Below are 18,162 nucleotides of genomic sequence, written 5' to 3' on the forward strand. Positions count from 1 at the left end.
AATCCCACAGACAGAGGAGCCTGGCAGGCTACAGTCCATAGGGCCACACGGAATCAGACATGACTGAAGTGACTTAGCACACATGCACATATACTAGTGCAGAAGAATTGATGCTTTTGAACTGTGGTGCTGGAGAAGACTCTTGAGAGTCCCTTGGACTACAAGGAGATCCAACCAGTCCATCCTAAAGGAGATCAGTCCTGGGTGTTCGTTGGAAGGACTAATGTTGAAGCTGAAACTCCAGTACTTTGGCCACCTGATGCGAAGAGCTGACTCATCTGAAAAGACCCTGATGCTGGGAAAGATTGAGGGCAGGAGGAGAAGGGGACGACAGAGGATGAGATGGTTGGATGGCATCACTGACTCAATGGACAGGAGTTTGGCTGAACTCCAGGAGTTGGTGATGGACAGGGAGGCCTGGCGTGCTGTGGTTCATGGGGTCACAAAGAGTCGGACACAACTGAGCAACTGAACTGAACTGAACTGAACATATACTAGTAGCCCATTACATTGCAAACTGGGATGTGTTTTAACTTGCTAAGGAGCTAAGTAAAAAGAAAAGAGAAAACTGAAAATATATATCACCCACTTCATCATTGGGCTTGGATTAGCCCTTGTAGAAAAGGATTTGGGAGGATTATGTTTCCAAAGACATGTCAGAGGGAAACAGTGCTAAATATACAGGCAGGGGATTAATTTATAGAGAAAAATAGAAAAGTAAATCCCCAAATGTTGGTTGGTGGCATAAGCTGTTTTAGAAGAGAGGCCAAAAGAGAAAAGTTCTCTTGCCAAAAGTAGCAGACTGATTTGCCGTGGCTGTTCTCTGAATAGTTTGACATTTGTTCTTGACTGAGACAAGAGTCCTTTGTTCAAAAACATTCTCTTATCACTGGTGAGACTGTAATTAGTCCCTCACCCTTATTAGATAGATGTGTGATTAGAGGCCTCGAAACTCTAAGACTTTGTGGTAGGAGTTTCTGATCCAGAAATATACTGGTATTTTAATTTGTTGATCTAATAATTTAAGCAAAGTGATTAGAGCCTACCTCCACTTAACAATGTCCTATCTTCCACTGCACATGATATTCTTAATTTCATGGGAAAAAATGAATAATATATTTAAGTTACTCATGATTGAATTTACATTATTAAATATTTGTGAAATGTATGAGGGAATGGTTAGATGAAATATAAATAGTTATGTAAATGAAATATTCTTCCTTCTGCTTTCTCCTTCCCCCAATTTTTGTCCAAATTTTTCCAATTCTTCCAGATAATGTTCAAATGACCATCAGTGTACATTATTTTTTGTGACAATTATTCAAGATTTTGGAATTCAAGTTATTTTTTTTACTATGGTATAAGGTCCTGGAAGTCTAGGTCTGTATCTTTTTTGTCTTTATATATTTCATAACAGTGTTTTATGCAAAGTTGGTATATAAACACAAGCATATTAAATTATGTAATTTATTAATGTAATTATATGGTGGGAATTTTGGTACAGAATATTTAAGAAAATGTTAATATTAAATAAATATAAGACGTTAATAACCCCTTCTTCTTTCACACCTTTTCCAGATATTACTAAAAACTGACTAATTGAGTGAATATACAGTCTGTCTTCCCCAATACAGGCTATTGTCCCTAAACAGGAACAGATTTCAAACAGAACTCCCTTCTTCCCTATTTTTCTCTCCATTTTTTTATTCCATTTCTCCCTTGCAGCTCCATTTATCTTTTCTTAGTGACTCATTCTCTGTATTTTTTATTATTCCTACCTCTTGCCGCTTCTTACAATTCCTAATGCTTTTTAGAACTTTGTTTCCTTGTCACCTGCTCTCTCTATTTTTGTTCTTTCTGCTTGGCTTTCTCCTCCACTTCTCACTACTTTCTCTCCTTGCCCTCAAGATACAGGGCAGGATTGGGTAGGGAGGAGCCCAGCTGGGTGAAGGGTGGAGCTACCTGTTTACTGCTTGGAATTCAGAACCTGACCAGGAAGGATCAGGCTGCTTAAATTTAGCTGAGGCTGAAGTCCGTATGGCCTTCCTACTGGAGACTAGCATTTTGGAGGACAGTTGGGATTTGGTGAGACTAGAAGCAGCCCCTCTCTTCTTTTTTGTTTCCCCTTCCTTCCTCCCTGGTCTGTATTTTTCACTAACAGTATCTCTCTCCATGCAATTAACTTCTTCCTTTTCCCCTGTTGCTTACTATTCTGTTTTTTCTGTCTAGCTCTCTGGCAGTCAACGTCATTTAGTGTCTGTTTGCCTTTTCTGTTACCCATTCTTTCCACTTACCTGACTGTTCTCTCTCAAAATTTAGCTTTTTCTACCTCTTCTCCATTTTATTCTTGACTCTATTAATTTTCTCATCCAACTCTTTTTTTATTCAGTCATTTTCTGTCCACCTCTCTATTCTTTTTATCTTAGTGTTTCTCAGCGATGTAGCAATAAGGAAGGAAAAAGGGCCACCCTGGCTTTCCAGGGGCCGGTTCACCCCTTCTACTCATTTTCAGACCTAACATGTTTTGATTAGGCAATGAAGGGTTTGTGCTCTGCACAGATAGTTAATAAATAGTGAAATTAGAGTAGGGTTGAATATTAAAATTTAAAGACTTAATTTTATTCTCATTTTCTCTTTTTATTTAGTTTTTTTCTGCAATACAGTGGATACAGTTTGTGATGGCTACTCTGAGGTAAGTTTATTTGATCTCATGTAATGTGACTGTTTAAACTACTACAAGCAGAACTGGAGAATTCTTGTAGTTTCTATATCTCTGCCCCTCACCCCCTGGGGATTTACTTTTATTCTTTAGAAAGAGATGCACTTCTATACCGTGCTGATTTTTTCTGAATAATAAACTGTAATAATATCAACAACTACAGTAATAAAAAACAGATTGAAGTAATTAAAGGATATTTTGGTCAACAGGATTGATTTTCAAAACCAGTTGCAAAGTGCTCACTTTGGTAGCACATATACTAAAAATTGTAATGATACAGAGATTGGCATAGCCCCTGTTTAAGGATGACACACAAATTCATTAAGCATTCCATATTTTTAAAACTGTGCAGTTTATTTTATATCAATTATATTTCAGTAAGTACATAAAATCAATAGCAAAAACAAAGGAGCCCCAATTGTCCTGTTTAATGATAGTCTTTTATCTCTGTCAGTGTTATAGGTTCAAGCTCACTTGTTGCCTATGCTATATTCCAGAACATACAGAAATCTCCAGAGGTGAGCCATCTGTTTTTGTGTTGGATTTGAATTTTCAGTGATTTAGCCTTTGAAATAATTAAGTGAGGTGGGTGTCCCCTGTAAGTGATGGAATAATTCTGTAAGTTGCTTGTAAATTTGTCGTTTTGATACATTGGGATGCTTTAGACATTGCCAATAGATCTCCCTTTTCTTTTAGGTAGTTATTTTAACTATAATTTTTAATACTGAGGAATTGACTAGATGTGGATTAGTGGATAAATGTAGATTTTTTTTGGAGTATGCCTTAATTATTAAAGTCAAGGAAATGGAGTGTTGTTTGAAGCCTATAATTTGCTCTAAACATAGTAGGGTCCTGCCGAGAGGTGAGTTTTCTGATGTTGATATCTTGGTAAAATTGCTAGTGGGGCTGGAAATAGTTCAAAGACTGCTATACAAAAGATATTTATTTTGCTGTTCTGGCCTTCTGGCAATTACATTTAACAGTGAAAATAGAACAAAAATACATCCTATGTAAAACTAATCATACCAAAAAAAAACCCTTCCTTTTACTGAGATGTAATTGACAAATAAAAATTGAATATTCTTAAGGTATTAAAAAAACCAACCAGGGAGTTTCTTGGTGGCCTAGTGGGTAGGTTTCTGGGATTTCACTGCCTTTAAAAAAATATTTTAAGAAAAATATAAGAAAACTTTTTAAATCAGGCCAGGTGGCACAAAATTAAGCAAAATGTAATTTAGAACATATATTAGAGAACTTTTGTAATGTAGAAAATGTCACTAGGTTTTATTTGGCCCACTTTAACTCTGTATATAAAATACTGTATCTTGTTGGTCCTCATCACTGTCCTGTGAGAAGAATGGTATTAGCTAAATTTTGCAGATAAGGAAATTGAGACTCAAAGTCATGAAATAAGTTGTTCAAGTTACACAGTAAGTAGCAGAGCAGGGATTTTTCAAAAGTCTTAACTCTTAACTACAATCCCCCTTCAAATTAAACACAGTGTTTCATATTATATTATTGGTGTATATGCCCAGTATTTTAAATACACTCTTCAGGACTTCCCTGGTAGTCCAGTGGTTAATACTGTGCTTCCACCGCAATTGGTGTAGGTTTGATCCCTGGTTGGGAAAGTTCCACTTGCTGCTTAGGGCAGTCAAAAAAAAAAAAAGCATTTTTCATTTAATCCTTAAAATAATCCTGTAAGGTAGATATTATTAGTCTGATATTATAGATGGAGAAATGGAATCCTTATTAAATTGATGGATTTTCCTAAGCTAGTAAGTATTAAAACTAGATTTTGGGTTCAGAGTTATCTTGTTCTAAAGCCTCTCCTCACCTGTATTATTTTTTGTTTAAGATTTTTTTTTTTTTTAATGTGGACCATTTTAAAAGTCTTAATTGAATTTGTTACAGTATTGCTTTTGGTTTTTTGGCCCTGAGGCATGTAGGATATTAGCTCCCTGATGGAATCTGTACCCCCTGCACTGGAAGGCAAAATCCTAACCACTGGACCACCAGCGAAGTCCCTCTCCCATACACTTTTAAACCACTGAAATATAATGCCTAATGAAAAGAGAATTTTGAATTTCAGAGATAGAATGTGGCTATGTAAGTAAAACTAGAAAGTAGAAGTCTCTATACTGTATTGTTAGTTGCCTGCCAAAGTAATCTTAGGCCACACATCTTCCTGTGATATGAATTTCCTTAATGTTTGTTTCCTGGATGTTTATTAAAATTTTAATTCAGGTGTGATTAAGTTAATAAAATATAAAGTTACATAGAGAGGGGTAAGCAGAGATTCTCAGTCTCAGCCACTATTGACCTTTGGGATTATATGGTTATTTGTTGTAGGTGGCTGTCCTGCATCTTAGGATGTTTAGCAGACTTTACCTATTGGATGTTGCAGAAACCTTCCTCACCCAGTTGTGACAACCAAAAATATGTTCAAATGTTGTCAAATGTCTCCTGGAAGAGACAGTCACTCGTGGTTGAAAATCGCTGCTCTAGGGTGACCTTTGCCATGACCGTGCGTTAGAGTTTTATAAAGATGTGGGGTCTAGTTTGGCCTGGGGTGCAACCTTTAATTTCTCTGGCTTCAATGCTCATACCTTTCACATAACCAGAGCCTGAAGGACCTGAGTAATTATTAATTCAGTAGTGCCTACACATTCTGTTTTCTTGATTTAGGGAAGATTCCAATTTTTCCAGCTTAAAAATATCAGTCATACTGCTGCTGCTGCTGCGTCGCTTCAGTCGTGTCCGACTGTGTGCGACCCCATAGACGGCAGCTCACCAGGTTCCCCCCGTCCCTGGGATTCTCCAGGCAAGAACACGAGTGGGTTGCCATTTCCTTCTCCAGTGCATGAAAGTGAAAAGTGAAAGTGAAGTCGCTCAGTTGTGTCCGACTCTTTGCGACCCCATGGACTGCAGCCTACCCGTCCATGGGATTTTCCAGGCAAGAGTACTGGAGTGGGGTGCCATGGCCTTCTCTGGTCAGTCATACTACACTGTTTTATTTATTTGTTAAGTAACATTTTAAACAACAAAGACACATGAGGGCATAATCTGAAAAAAAGATAATTATTAAATTAACAATTACGGTAAATTGGAGAAATCCATGGGAAATCTTTGAGTGGACTAGCTGATTAAACAGTGACTCAGAGAAGCAACCTTAAAAGAGAAGAAAGTGGCTTAGGCCAGCCAATGTTAAAAAAAAAAAAAGGCTACACTTGTGTGACTTCATTTCCTTATGAAGGTTACTTTTGATATTCTTTGTAACTTGATTTCACTGGAAATATTGGGAAGTGGGGCTTTGGGAGAGTGTTAATATGGGTTGCTTTAGGTGTTTTACCTTACCGGATAGACCTGGACCCAGAACCTCCTCAGGGAAAGACCTTCACATAATGCATTCTGTCTCTGCATTTTATTTTGCTCTTGATTTTAGTTAGACAAGTACAAATATATATATATTTTTAAGATTTTTCTTTAATGTTTAGGATCATTATTAAGCTTTTTCATGTGTTTCTTAACTACTATGCTGATTGTATTTTTATTAAAACATTATTTATTAAAAAAAAACATTTGGCCATGCCACATGACATGTGGGATCTTAGTTCCCTGACCAGGGATCAAACCAGTGCCCCTTGTAGTGGAAGCATAGATTCTTTGCCAGTGGACCACCAGGGAAGTACCTTTTTAAAAAAGTTTTAAATTTTTTATGTTTTGTATTTTTCTTAAAGTATGGTTTCTATCATACATGTCTTTGTATTGCGTTTTATATAGTATCTTGTTAAACAGAAGGGGTGACATATCTTTTGATTTCAATAATGGATGCATCAGTTTTGTGTTTAAGAGACATTACTTTGCCAACAAAGGTTTGTCTAGTCAAGGCTATGGTTTTTCCTGTGGTCATGTATGGATGTGAGAGTTGGACTGTGAAGAAGGCTGAGCGCCGAAGAATTGATGGTTTTGAACTGTGGTGTTGGAGAAGACTCTTGAGAGTCCCTTGGACTGCAAGGAGATCGAACCAGTCCATTCTGAAGGAGATCAGCCCTGGGATTTCTTCGGAAGGAATGATGCTAAAGCTGAAACTCCAGTACTTTGGCCACCTCACGCGAAGAGTTGACTCATTGGAAAAGACTCCGATGCTGGGAGGGATTGGGGGCAGGAGGAGAAGGCGACGACAGAGGATGAGATGGCTGGATGGCATCACTGACTCCATGGACATGAGTGTGAGTGAACTCCAGGAGTTGGTGATGGACAGGGAGGCCTGGCGTGCTGCGATTCATGGGGCCTCAAGGAGTCGGACACGACTGAGCAACTGATCTGATCTGATCTGATATTTTACATATATATTTTTAGAAATATTATTCATTTATTTGGCTGTACCTGGTCTTAGTTGCAGCACATGAGATCTTTTAGTTGTGGCATGCAAACTCTTAGTTTCATTATGTGGGATCTAGTTTCCTGAGCAGGGATTGAACCTGGACGACCTGCACTGGGAGTTGGGAGTCTCAGCCACTGGACCACCAGGGAAGTCCCAGGTTTTGTTGTTTATTTGATTTTGTCTCCTGTTACTAGAACTCATGATTTTCCAACCATGAGTGAAAGTATATAAACCTCTTTTTATCCTTTATTTCTCCAGGAACGACCTTAGGTATGTTTTAATGACCAGCGGTTCCCTATGTTTAAGGTTATTTGTTGAATCATTGACTATAATTATGTTCTTGCTCACAAGAGCTGCTTGGCTGCCTTTCTGCTCCAGAGTTTATTGTGTATTCTGTTTTAATTTTTTACCCATTAACAGTTATAAACTTGTGGTAGGTCATAGACCAGTAAAATCTGTGAAAGAATTTAGTTTTTGCATTTTTGAACTTAATATAGATGGGATAACATTGCATTTTTGAGGATGTATTGCTTTGTGATTTGCTTTTTTCCCTCATTATTACTTCTGAGATTTGTCCATGGTGTTGTGTATAGCTCTGCTTCATTTCTTTTTCATTGATGTTTAGCATTCTGTATTATGAACATACCACAGTTTATCTATCTGCGCTACTATAAACAATCTGGTAGGTGTCTTCTGATGCCCACATGCAAAAATTTCTCTAATATATTTACCTAATAATGGAGTTGCTATAGGATATGGATATCCCGTAGATAATGCCAAGCTTTCTTCAAATGGTTGTGCCAGCAGCATATGAACTGTCTCATTGCTTCATGCTCCCCTCAGTATTTGATATTGTCAGACTTTAAAATTTTTTTGCCATGGGTGTGTAATTTTTGTCTCACTGTAGATTTTTTTAAAAACTAAAGTTTATTTATTTTTGACTGCGCTGGATCTTCGTTGCTAAATGTGGGCTTTCTCTAGCTGCAGTAAGCAGGGGCTGTTCTCTAGTTGTGGTGCACAGGCTTAGTTGACCCGAGGCATGTGGGATCTTAGATCCCAGACCAGGAATTGAACCCGTGTCCCCTACATTGGCAGGCAGATTCTTAACCACTTAATTTGGCCACCAGGGAAGTCCCAGTCTCATTGTTGATTGATTGATTTGACTTTTGGTCCCCTTGTAGTTTATGATTGATTGACTTTGGTCTCCTTGTAAATTTAATTTTTTGATTTCCTTGATTGCTGATTGGGTCAGATGTATTTTCACATGATTATGGTTATTTGAATTTCTTTCTTAACTACCTGTTCGAATCTTATGTCCATTTTTAAAATTAGTTTTTCTTATTGCATTTTAAGAGTTTTTGTTTGTCTTTAATATTGTTTGGATACTTTTCCTTTGTTAGTCATATGTGTTACAAAGATCTCCCACTTCGTGGCTTGTCTTTTCACTTTCTTTATGGTATCCTTTGACAAACATTTTTCATTTCAATGTGGGCAAATTTTTAACTATTTCTTTTAGAATTTTGTTTAGGAAAAACTTTCCCTAAAATTGAAGACATTCTTCTATATTACTTTTAAAATTTTTTTTAAAAAACCTTTATAGATGTTTGTCTTTCACATTTAGGTCTTTGAACTAGTTGAGACTAATTTTTGAGTGGGTGAAATAGAAAGTTGGGGCCCAATTTCATTTTTATCCATATGGATACCCAGTTGTTCTAGTATCACATTTTGAAAAGCCTGTTCTTTCTCCACCCAGAAAGTACTACCTCTGTCATGTATCAAAAGTTTATGAATCTTATATATATATTTGCATGCTTAGGCTTGTTTGAGACTCCATTCTGTTCCATTGATCTATTTGTCCATCTCTGGGCTAGTACCACTGTATCTGCTTTATATTGTTCCAGCTTTATATTGTTTTGGTATGTATAGGATAAGTCCTCTTTCTCCTTTTTCTTGAAGAATGTCATGGTTAACTTGATATTTTGTGTTTCAGTATCAAATTTAGAGCCAACTTCATCAAACTATACAAGAAAATATGTTGAGATATAATGATTTACATTTAATCTGTGTATCAGTTAAAGGAGAACTGACATTTTCATAATACTGGATCTTACAGTTCATGAGCATTCACCTTAGATCTTTGGGGTCTTTTAATAAACATTTTATAATTTTCTCCATGGGGGTCCAAAACTGTTTTCAAGAAAGTGGGAGTGTGTAGACCAAAAGGAGAAGGATACTAGAAAGTGAGACAGACAAACTTCAGAATGTAGTTAGAAATTGAAAGACATATATAATTCTTGCTGGTATTTTTCTCCATCTTGACGTTCATTAATATGAAAGCCTGTAAGATGAATAAAATCTTAGGATCTTGTATATAACATGATAACCATAGTTGATAACACTATATTGTATAGTTGAAATTTGCTCAGAGAATAGGACGTAAATGTTAAATGTTCTCACACACATTTATGTTATATAGTTAAATATGTGAGGTGATGGATGTGTTCATTAACTTGAAGGAAATCCTTTCACAGTGTATATATACATCAGATCATCACATGTACTTTGAATTATCTTATAATTTTATTTGTCAGTTATACATCAGTAAAGAAAAATTGCAAATTAAACTATACGAAAATTTAAAAACACCTGTTTTCATGTTCTTTGTGTTCTTAACCATATCCTAAAACACTCAGATCTCATGTCTTATTGTTAGAAGATGTTGGCTGTGCAGCTTGAACACTTAAAATTTCCCATTTGAGGTATGTCTCCATTACAGAATTTTTCATTTTTCCATTCTTTCCTTCAACCCTGTATCTGAGGAAGGAATGTCTCTGTGAGGGAGAAGTTCCTCTGGTTCCAGAACAGTTGGAATAATTGAGATTACAGATTCCTTCCTACCTGGATTGTTCATTTAGATTCCCTACAGTTAGCCAGTAGCAGAGGCCCCAGAGAAATTATGCCCAGTTTTATATTAGAAAGGTTAAACCTAATTGATTGATACATTCTTTTGGCTGCATCATTTTTGAAAGCATGAATTTTCTTGCTTTGACAGAGAAGACCACTGTTTTACCTGAGCTTCTCTGACCTCCTCTTGGGGATATACTGGCTCACTGAGGCACTTCTCTATGGTACTTCAACAGCCAGTAAGGACATTGTCTGCTATAACCTGCAAGTAGTTGGACAGGTGAGTGCTGCTAGACTGTGACAACATCTGGTGTGAAAGGCACACTCTGATCTAAATAAGAAGTGAGGGTAACCCATCCTGGAAAGTGGGACCCTTTTATTTATTGGTACACTTTGAAATAATAGCTTTTACTGTTTTTCCACATTAAAAAACTACTTACTATAGAAAATTTGGAAAATACGGAGAAGCAAAAAGGTAGTTAAATCCCAGATATAATTACTCTTTAATATTTTATGTATATTATGTATTTTCAATCTTCTTCTCTATAGATAAATGCATTTTAGAGCAAATATGGTATATTTATACTCTTTATAATCTGCTCTTATTATTCAACATACTGTGACCATATTTTCATGTAATGGAGTATATGTCAACATCTTTTGAGATTATTGCATTTTTTATTAATATAATAAACGTTGACTTTTAGAAATGCTACATATGATTATATGTAAGTTATATATCTTTCATAGATTTTATCAGTGGATTTACCTATCTTGTACTATCAGTATATAATGTTTCTGAGACTTGGGATGTGAAAAAAGCAGAGGTTAATGCGCAGTCTATACTCACTGCTGGTTACTTGATCTGGGAGTTGTTGCTAGAGGGGAAATTTGTTTTAATTTAGTAGGAAAATACTAATATGTAATTAGTGATATGAACTCCAGGTACTAATAATATGTTACCTATCTTGTATGAATTTAAGTATCTTAGAGACATACTTTATTCAGTCCTGCTTATAACCTCATAGATAGGGTTAAGGCTGTATTTTCTCAGGTAATAATAAACAATTATTATATTATAATATTATACTCTTTGTTGTTGTTCAGTCGTTTCAGTTGTGTCTGACCCTTTGCGACCCCATGGACTGCAGCCCTTCGGGCTTCCCTGTCCATTCAGTTCAGTTCAGTTCAGTTCAGTCGCTCAGTTGTGTCCAGCTCTTTGCAACCACATGGACTTCAGCACACCAGGATTCCCTGTCCTTCACCAACTCCCGGAGCTTGCTCAAACTTATGGCCATTGAGTGAGTGATGCCATCCAACCATCTCATCTTCTGTTGCCCCTTCTTCTCCTGCTTTCAATCCTTCCCAGCATCAGGATTTTTTCCAATGAGTCAGTTCTTTGCATCAGGTGGCCAAATATTGGAGCTTCAGCATCAGTCCTTCCAGTGAAAGTTCAGGGTTGATTTCCTTTAGGATTGACTGGATTGATCTCCTTGCAGTCCAAGGGACTCTCAAGATGATTCTTCATTCAGCACACAGTTTGAAAGCATCAATTCTTCGGTGCTCAGCCTTCTTTAGGGTCCAACTCTCAAATCTCTACATGACTACTGGAAAAACCATACCTTTGACTATATGGACCTTTGTTGGCAGTGTGGTGTCTCTACTTTTTAATATGCTGTCTAGGTTTGTCATAGCTTTCCTTTTAAGGAGCAAGTGTCTTTTAATTTCATGACAGCAGTCACAGTCCACAGTGATTTTGGAGCACAAGAAAATAAAGTCTGTCACTGTTGCTATTTTTTTCCCCATCTATTTGCCATGAAGTGATGGGATCAGATGCCATATCTTAGTTTTTTGAATGTTGAGTTTTAAGCCAGCTTTTTCACTTTCCTCTTCCACCTTCACCAAGAGATTCTTTAGTTCCTCTTCACTTTCTGCCATAAGGGTGGTGTCATCTGTTTTTCTGTGGTTGCTAATATTTCTCCTGGCAATCTTAATTCTAGCTTGTGTTTTATCCAGCCTGGCATTTCATATGAGGTACTCTGTATATGAGTTAAATAAGCAGGGTGACAATATACAGTCTTTGATGTACTCCTTTCTTAATTTTGAACCAGTCCATTGTTCCACGTCCGGTTCTAACTGTTGTTTCTTGACCTATATACCAGTTTCTCAGAAGGCAGGAATGGTGATCTGGTAAAATTCTCTTTAAGAATTTTCCATAGTTTGTTGTGACCCACACAGTCAAAGGCTTTACTGTAGTCCATGAAGGAGAAGTTTTTCTGGAATTCTCTTGCTTTTTCTGTGATCCAGTGGATATTGGCAACTTGATCTTTGGCTCCTTTGCCTTTTCTAAATCCAGCTTGTACATCTGAAAGTTCTCAGTTCATGTACTGTTGAAGCCTAGCTTGAAGGCTTTTGAGCATTATCTTACTAGAAGAAAAAAATCTGCACTGGAATCCTGGACCTGATTAATTTTGTGACCTTAGGCAAATACTTCCATCTTTCCGAATTCAGTCTCCTAAATCTATAAAACTGTCGCTAATAACAATTACTTTGTGTTTGGCACAGATGTGATTAATGTTACTTTATTTTTTGAACTTTATTGAGCTATGTATTCAAAAACTACATATATTTAAAGTGTACATTTTTAATATATGTATGAAATCATCACCGCAATCAAGTTAATAAACATTCCTATTTCTTTCACCCCTAAAATTATTTCAAGTGTTTTTTCGCTTCAGTTCAGTTCAGTTGCTCAGTCGTGTCCGACTCTTTGCGACCCCATGAATCGCAGCACGCCAGGCCTCCCTGTCCATCACCAACTCTCGGAGTTCACTCAAACTCACATCCATTGAGTCAGTGATGCCATCCAGCCATCTCATCCTCTGTCGTCACCTTCTCCTCCTGCCCCCAATCCCTCCCAGCATCGGAGTCTTTTCCAATGAGTCAACTCTTCACATGAGGTGGCCAAAGTACTGGAGTTTCAGCTTTAGCATCATTCCTTCCGAAGAAATCCCAGGGCTGATCTCCTTTAGGATGGACTGGTTGGATCTCCTTACAGTCCAAGGGACTCCCAAGAGTCTTCTCCAACACCACAGTTCAAAAGCATCAATTCTTCGGCACTCAGCCTTCTTCACAGTCCAACTCTCACATCCATACATGACCACAGGAAAAACCATAGCCTGGACTAGACAGACCTTTGTTGGCAAAGTAATGTCTCTGCTTTTCAATATGCTATCTAGGTTGGTCATAACTTTTCTTCCAAGGAGTAAGCGTCTTTTAATTTCATGGCTGCAGTCACCATCTGCAGTGATTTTGGAGCCCAAAAAAATAAAGTCTGACACTGTTTCCACTGTTTCCCCATCTGTTTCCCATGAAGTGATGGGACCAGATGCCATGATCTTCGTTTTCTGAATGTTGAGCTTTAAGCCAGCTTTTTCACTCTCCTCTTTCACTTTCATCAAGAGGCTTTTTAGTTCCTCTTCACTTTCTGCCATAAGGGTGGTGTCATCTGCATATCTGAGGTTATTGATATTTCTCCCGGCAATCTTGATTCCAGCTTGTGCTTCTTCCAGCCTAGCGTTTCTCATGATGTACTCTGCATATAAGTTAAATAAGCGGGGTGACAATATACAGCCTTGACGTACTCCTTTTCCTATTTGGAACCAGTCTGTTGTTCCATGTCCAGTTCTAACTGTTGCTTCCTGACTTGCATATAGGTTCTCAAGAGGCAGGTCAGGTGGTCTGGTATTCCCATCTCTTTCAGAATTTTCCACAGTTTATTGTGGTCCACACAGTCAAAGGCTTTGGCATAGTCAATAAAGCAGAAATAGATGTTTTTCTGGAACTCTCTTGCTTTTTCCATGATCCAGCGGATGTTGGCAATTTGATCTCTGGTTCCTCTGCCTTTTCTAAAACCAGCTTGAACATCTGGAAGTTCACGGTTCATGTATTGCTGAAGCCTGGCTTGGAGAATTTTGAGCATTATTTTTTTTCCCCCTTAAATGCATTGTAAATAGTTGCTTTTAAAAATACTGCTTGGGGAGAAGGAAATGGAAACCCATTCCAGTGTTCTTGCCTGGAAAATCCCATGGATGGAGGAACCTGGTAGCCTACAGTCCGTGGGGTCACAAAGAGTTGGACACGACTGAGTGACTTGACTTTCTTTCTTTTACACAGGATTAAAGGAGGCTCCATGACGACATTTGGTTCCTCCTGAACTCGTTTTTCTCAAGCCTTGAGCTTCTAATGGCTCAGCAAACCAATACGTCTTACTCATGAAAATGTTTTTCTTAATAAGCTATATTAATGAACCTCTGTATTTGCTTGGAAATCTGCCTGTCTTCAAGATTCATGTCAATTGTTTTATGGCCAGAGATGACTCTCTTTGTGCCAATTCTATCTCAAAATGCTTGCTAACCAGTATAGAAAGCTTTGCCAAAAACTAACAACTATCTCAAAATGCTTGGTAATCAGTATGTAATGCTTTGCTAAAAACTAACGAGGGGGCACTGTTTATGTCCCCTTCTGATGTCTATGTCAGAAGCTTTCTCTATCCCTTTACACTTTAATAAAACTCTGCTACAGACAGCAAAAAAATAAAAATAAAAATACCGGTTGGATGTTTCCAACATCTGGCTCATTCCTGAGCTGACGTTTGATGATTATACTCTCCCATGAGAGTCAGTGACATTTTTCTTTTCTTTATATATAGAATGTAATTACCATCTCATAATCTTTAGGCAGTGGTTCAGATCTCAGTCTATTTCTCTAAGCCGTGGCTGTGCTGTTTTGGGACTGCCAAGCTCATGCATGGTGTAGGGATTAGGCTGAGACTTCTATGGAATCACACACAGAATCAGAGCATCCTCATTTCTGACTCTTATCATTTCTGGGATTCGCCCCATACTTTTCCATACCTTCCTGCCTGATGGGAGCCCTTCTCTGGTTTCTGTAGCCTAAAGGATGGGTTTCTACTAGAGTGTTAGGTGCCTACATTGAGCAGCAGCATGATCCGGGCACACCTTTGAGGCAAAACTGTGAGAAAAAGTTTGGGAAACTTATTTCTGTGCAGTTCACTTCTTCACATTTGACTCTCTTCTGTAATCCACTTGCTTTTGTTTACTTTTCACAGTCCTCAAGTAGTTGATTTTTATATTTTTACCAGATAGTTTTTGTTTGCAATCAGTGGTAGGGATGGGCTATAGAGGGCTTAAACACAGTAGCTTATTTATTTAATGAATTAGTTGTAGTTTTTGAAATTGTGGTAAAACACATTTAACATAGAGTTTTCCATTTAACTGTTAAAAAATTTTAGGTTTTGGTAAAAATACATAACAAACTTTAGTATTTTAGCAACTTTTAAGTATACAGTTCAGCAGCATACATCCACATTGTTGTGCAACTATTACCACTGTTCACCTCCAGATATTTTTATTATCCCAGACTGAAATTCTGTATCCTTTAAATAATACCTCTCCATTTCTTGAACCTTCCAGCCTCTGGTAACCACCTATGAATTTGACTACTCTGGGTACCTCATGTGTGTACTAAGTTGCTTCTTTTTTTTTTTTTTCCTTTTTTTTAAAAAAAATTTTATTTTATTTTTAAACTTTACTAATTGTATTAGTTTTGCCAAATATCAAACTAAGTTGCTTCTTGTCTGACTCTTCATGTCCAACTCTTTGCGACCCTGTGGACGATAGCCCACAAGGCTCCTCTGTCCATGGAGATTCTCCAGGCAAGAATACTGGAGTGGGTTGCCATGCCCTCTTCTAGGGGATCTTCCCAATGCAGGGATTGAACCCAGGTCTCTTTTGTCTCCCGCATTGGTATGCAGGTTCTTTACCACTAGCACCACCTGGGAAGCTCTGGGTACCTCATATCAGTAGAGTAATACAGTATTTGACCTTTTGTGTTAGCTTGTTTCACCGAGCTTAATGTCTTCAAGGTGTATCCATGTTGTAGCATGTGTCAGAATTTCTTTTTTTTTAATTAAGATATAATTGATGCATAATATTTTATTAGTTTCAGATGTACTACATAGTGATTCACTTTTTAATAGATTATACTCTGTTTAAAGTTATAAAATATTGGCTATATTCTTTGTGCTGTATAATATATCTTTGTATATTGTTTATTTTATACATAGTAGCTTGTACTTGTTCATCACTTACCCATTTTTTTGCCCCTCCCTCATCTGTTTTTTTCCACTGGTAACCACTTGTTAATATTTCAGGCAAGAATATAAACAAGTGGTTATAATCCATAGGGTCCCAAAGAGTCACACAGGACTGAAGCAACTTAGCACAACCAGTTGTTTATTAGGTATATCTGTGAGTTTGTTTCTGTTTTGTTATATTTATTAATTCGTTTTATTTTTTAGATTCCACATATAGGTAGTAACATATAGTAGTTCTCTTTCTCTGATTATTTCACTAAACATTATACTTTCCCGTTCCATCTATGTTGTTGTAAATGGCAAATTTTCATTCTTTCTTATGGCTGAGTAATATTCTAGTGTGTGTGTGTGTGTGTGTGTGTGTGTGTGTTTATTTATTTATTTATATACACATATTTTGTATCTGTTCATCTGTTGATGGACAGTTTCTTCCATATCTTGGTTATATAAATAATGCTGCTATGAATATTGGAGTTTGAAACTGTCGTTTCAAATTACTGTTTTCTTTTTCTTTGGCTATATATGCTCAGGAGTAGAATTGCTGGATCATACGGTAATTATATTTTTTTCAGGAACCTCCATACTGTTTTCCATAGTGGCTGAACCAGTTTACATTCCCAGCTGTTCTAAGGTTCTCCTTTTCCCCACATCCTCACCAACATTTGTTATTGGTGGTCATTTTGGTGATATCCATTCTGACAGATGTGAGATAATATCTCATTGTGGTTTTTATTTGTATTATCCTGATAATTAGCAACATTGAACATTTTTGTGTGTGCCTGTTGGCTATCTGTATGTCTTCTTTGGAAAAATGTCTATTCAGTTCTTCTGCCCATTTAAAAATTTGGTTTTTTGGCTTCTTGATATTGAGTTGTATGAGATATTCATATATTAGCTCCATATTGGATATATCATTTGCAAATATTTTCTCCTGTTCTGTAGTTTGTCTTTTCTTTTTCTCAATGGTTTGCTTTGCTGGGCGAAAGCTTTTAAGTTTAATAAGATCTCATTTGTTTATTTTGCTTTTGTTTCCTTTGCATAAGGAGACATCCTAAAAAATGTTTCTGTGTCATAGTATTCTGCCTATGTTTTCTTCTAAGAGTTTTATGGTTTCCTGTCCTACATTTAGGTCTTTGATCCATTTTTAGTTTATTTTTGTATATGGTGTGATCATAATAGTTGTTGTTTGGTTGCTAAGTCATGTCCAATTTTTTGCGATCCCTTGGACTGTAGCACACTAGGCTCTCTGTCCATGGGATTGCTGAGGCAGAAATACTGGAGTGGGTTGCCATTTCCTTTTGCACAGATCTTCCTGACTCAGGGATCAAACCTGCATCTGCTGCATGGCAGGCTGATTCTTTACTGCTGAGCCACCACGGGAAGCACTATATGGTGTGATAAAATGTTTGAATTTCATCCTTTTACACATAGCTGTCCAGTTTTCCCAGCAACACTTATTGATGAGTATCTTTTGACATTGTTTATTTTTGCCTCTTTTGATAGATTAATTGACCAAAAGTGTGTGGTTAATTTCTGGGCTCATTATTTTGTTCCATTGATCTATGTGCCTGTTTTTATGCCAATACCATACTGTTTTGATGACTTACCTTTGTACTGCAGTCTGAAGTCAGGGAATGTGATACTTCTAGCTTTGTTCTTTTTTCTCAAGCTTTCTTTGGCTATTCTGGGTCTTCTGTGGTTCCATATAAATTTTAGGATTATTTGTTCTAGTTCTCCTAGGTATTTTGATAGAGATTGTTACCTTGAGTCTGTAGATTGCTTTGGATACTATGGACATTTTAACAATATTAATTCTTCCAATCCGTAAACACGGTGTATCTTTCCATTTCTTTGTATCATTTAAAATTTCCTTTGTCTATAGTTTTCAGAATATATCTTTCACTTCTTTAGTTAAGTTTATTTTTTTATGCTGTTTTAAATGGAATTGGTTTTTTTGCTTTCTCTTTCTGATAG

The 18,162-nt window shown here is 37.0% G+C and overlaps 1 protein-coding gene and 1 non-coding gene across 4 annotated transcripts in view; both read left to right on the forward strand.

Annotated features, from left to right (window-relative positions):
* Nucleotides 1-18,162, forward strand: part of TMEM116 (transmembrane protein 116) — a 43,573-nt gene that overhangs the window by 7,314 nt on the left and 18,097 nt on the right. Inside the window, exons 1-4 of one of the 3 annotated variants that reach the window (XM_019977369.2) lie at nucleotides 1,419-2,085; nucleotides 2,646-2,692; nucleotides 3,174-3,237; nucleotides 10,159-10,290. In XM_019977369.2, the coding sequence (XP_019832928.1) occupies nucleotides 2,038-2,085; nucleotides 2,646-2,692; nucleotides 3,174-3,237; nucleotides 10,159-10,290 (291 nt within the window). In that variant the 5' untranslated portion in view covers nucleotides 1,419-2,037. Of the gene's footprint in view, nucleotides 1-1,387; nucleotides 2,086-2,645; nucleotides 2,693-3,173; nucleotides 3,238-10,158; nucleotides 10,291-18,162 lie in introns of those variants that run through there. The other 2 variants (XM_019977370.2, XM_070769667.1) reach the window with 2 other exon arrangements.
* LOC139176896 (U6 spliceosomal RNA) lies at nucleotides 2,955-3,059 on the forward strand. Its single transcript, XR_011561365.1, has one exon. It is a non-coding gene; the product is annotated as a U6 spliceosomal RNA (small nuclear RNA).

Source organism: Bos indicus, chromosome 17, assembly GCF_029378745.1.
Source record: "Bos indicus isolate NIAB-ARS_2022 breed Sahiwal x Tharparkar chromosome 17, NIAB-ARS_B.indTharparkar_mat_pri_1.0, whole genome shotgun sequence".
NCBI classification, from domain to species: domain Eukaryota; kingdom Metazoa; phylum Chordata; class Mammalia; order Artiodactyla; family Bovidae; genus Bos; species Bos indicus.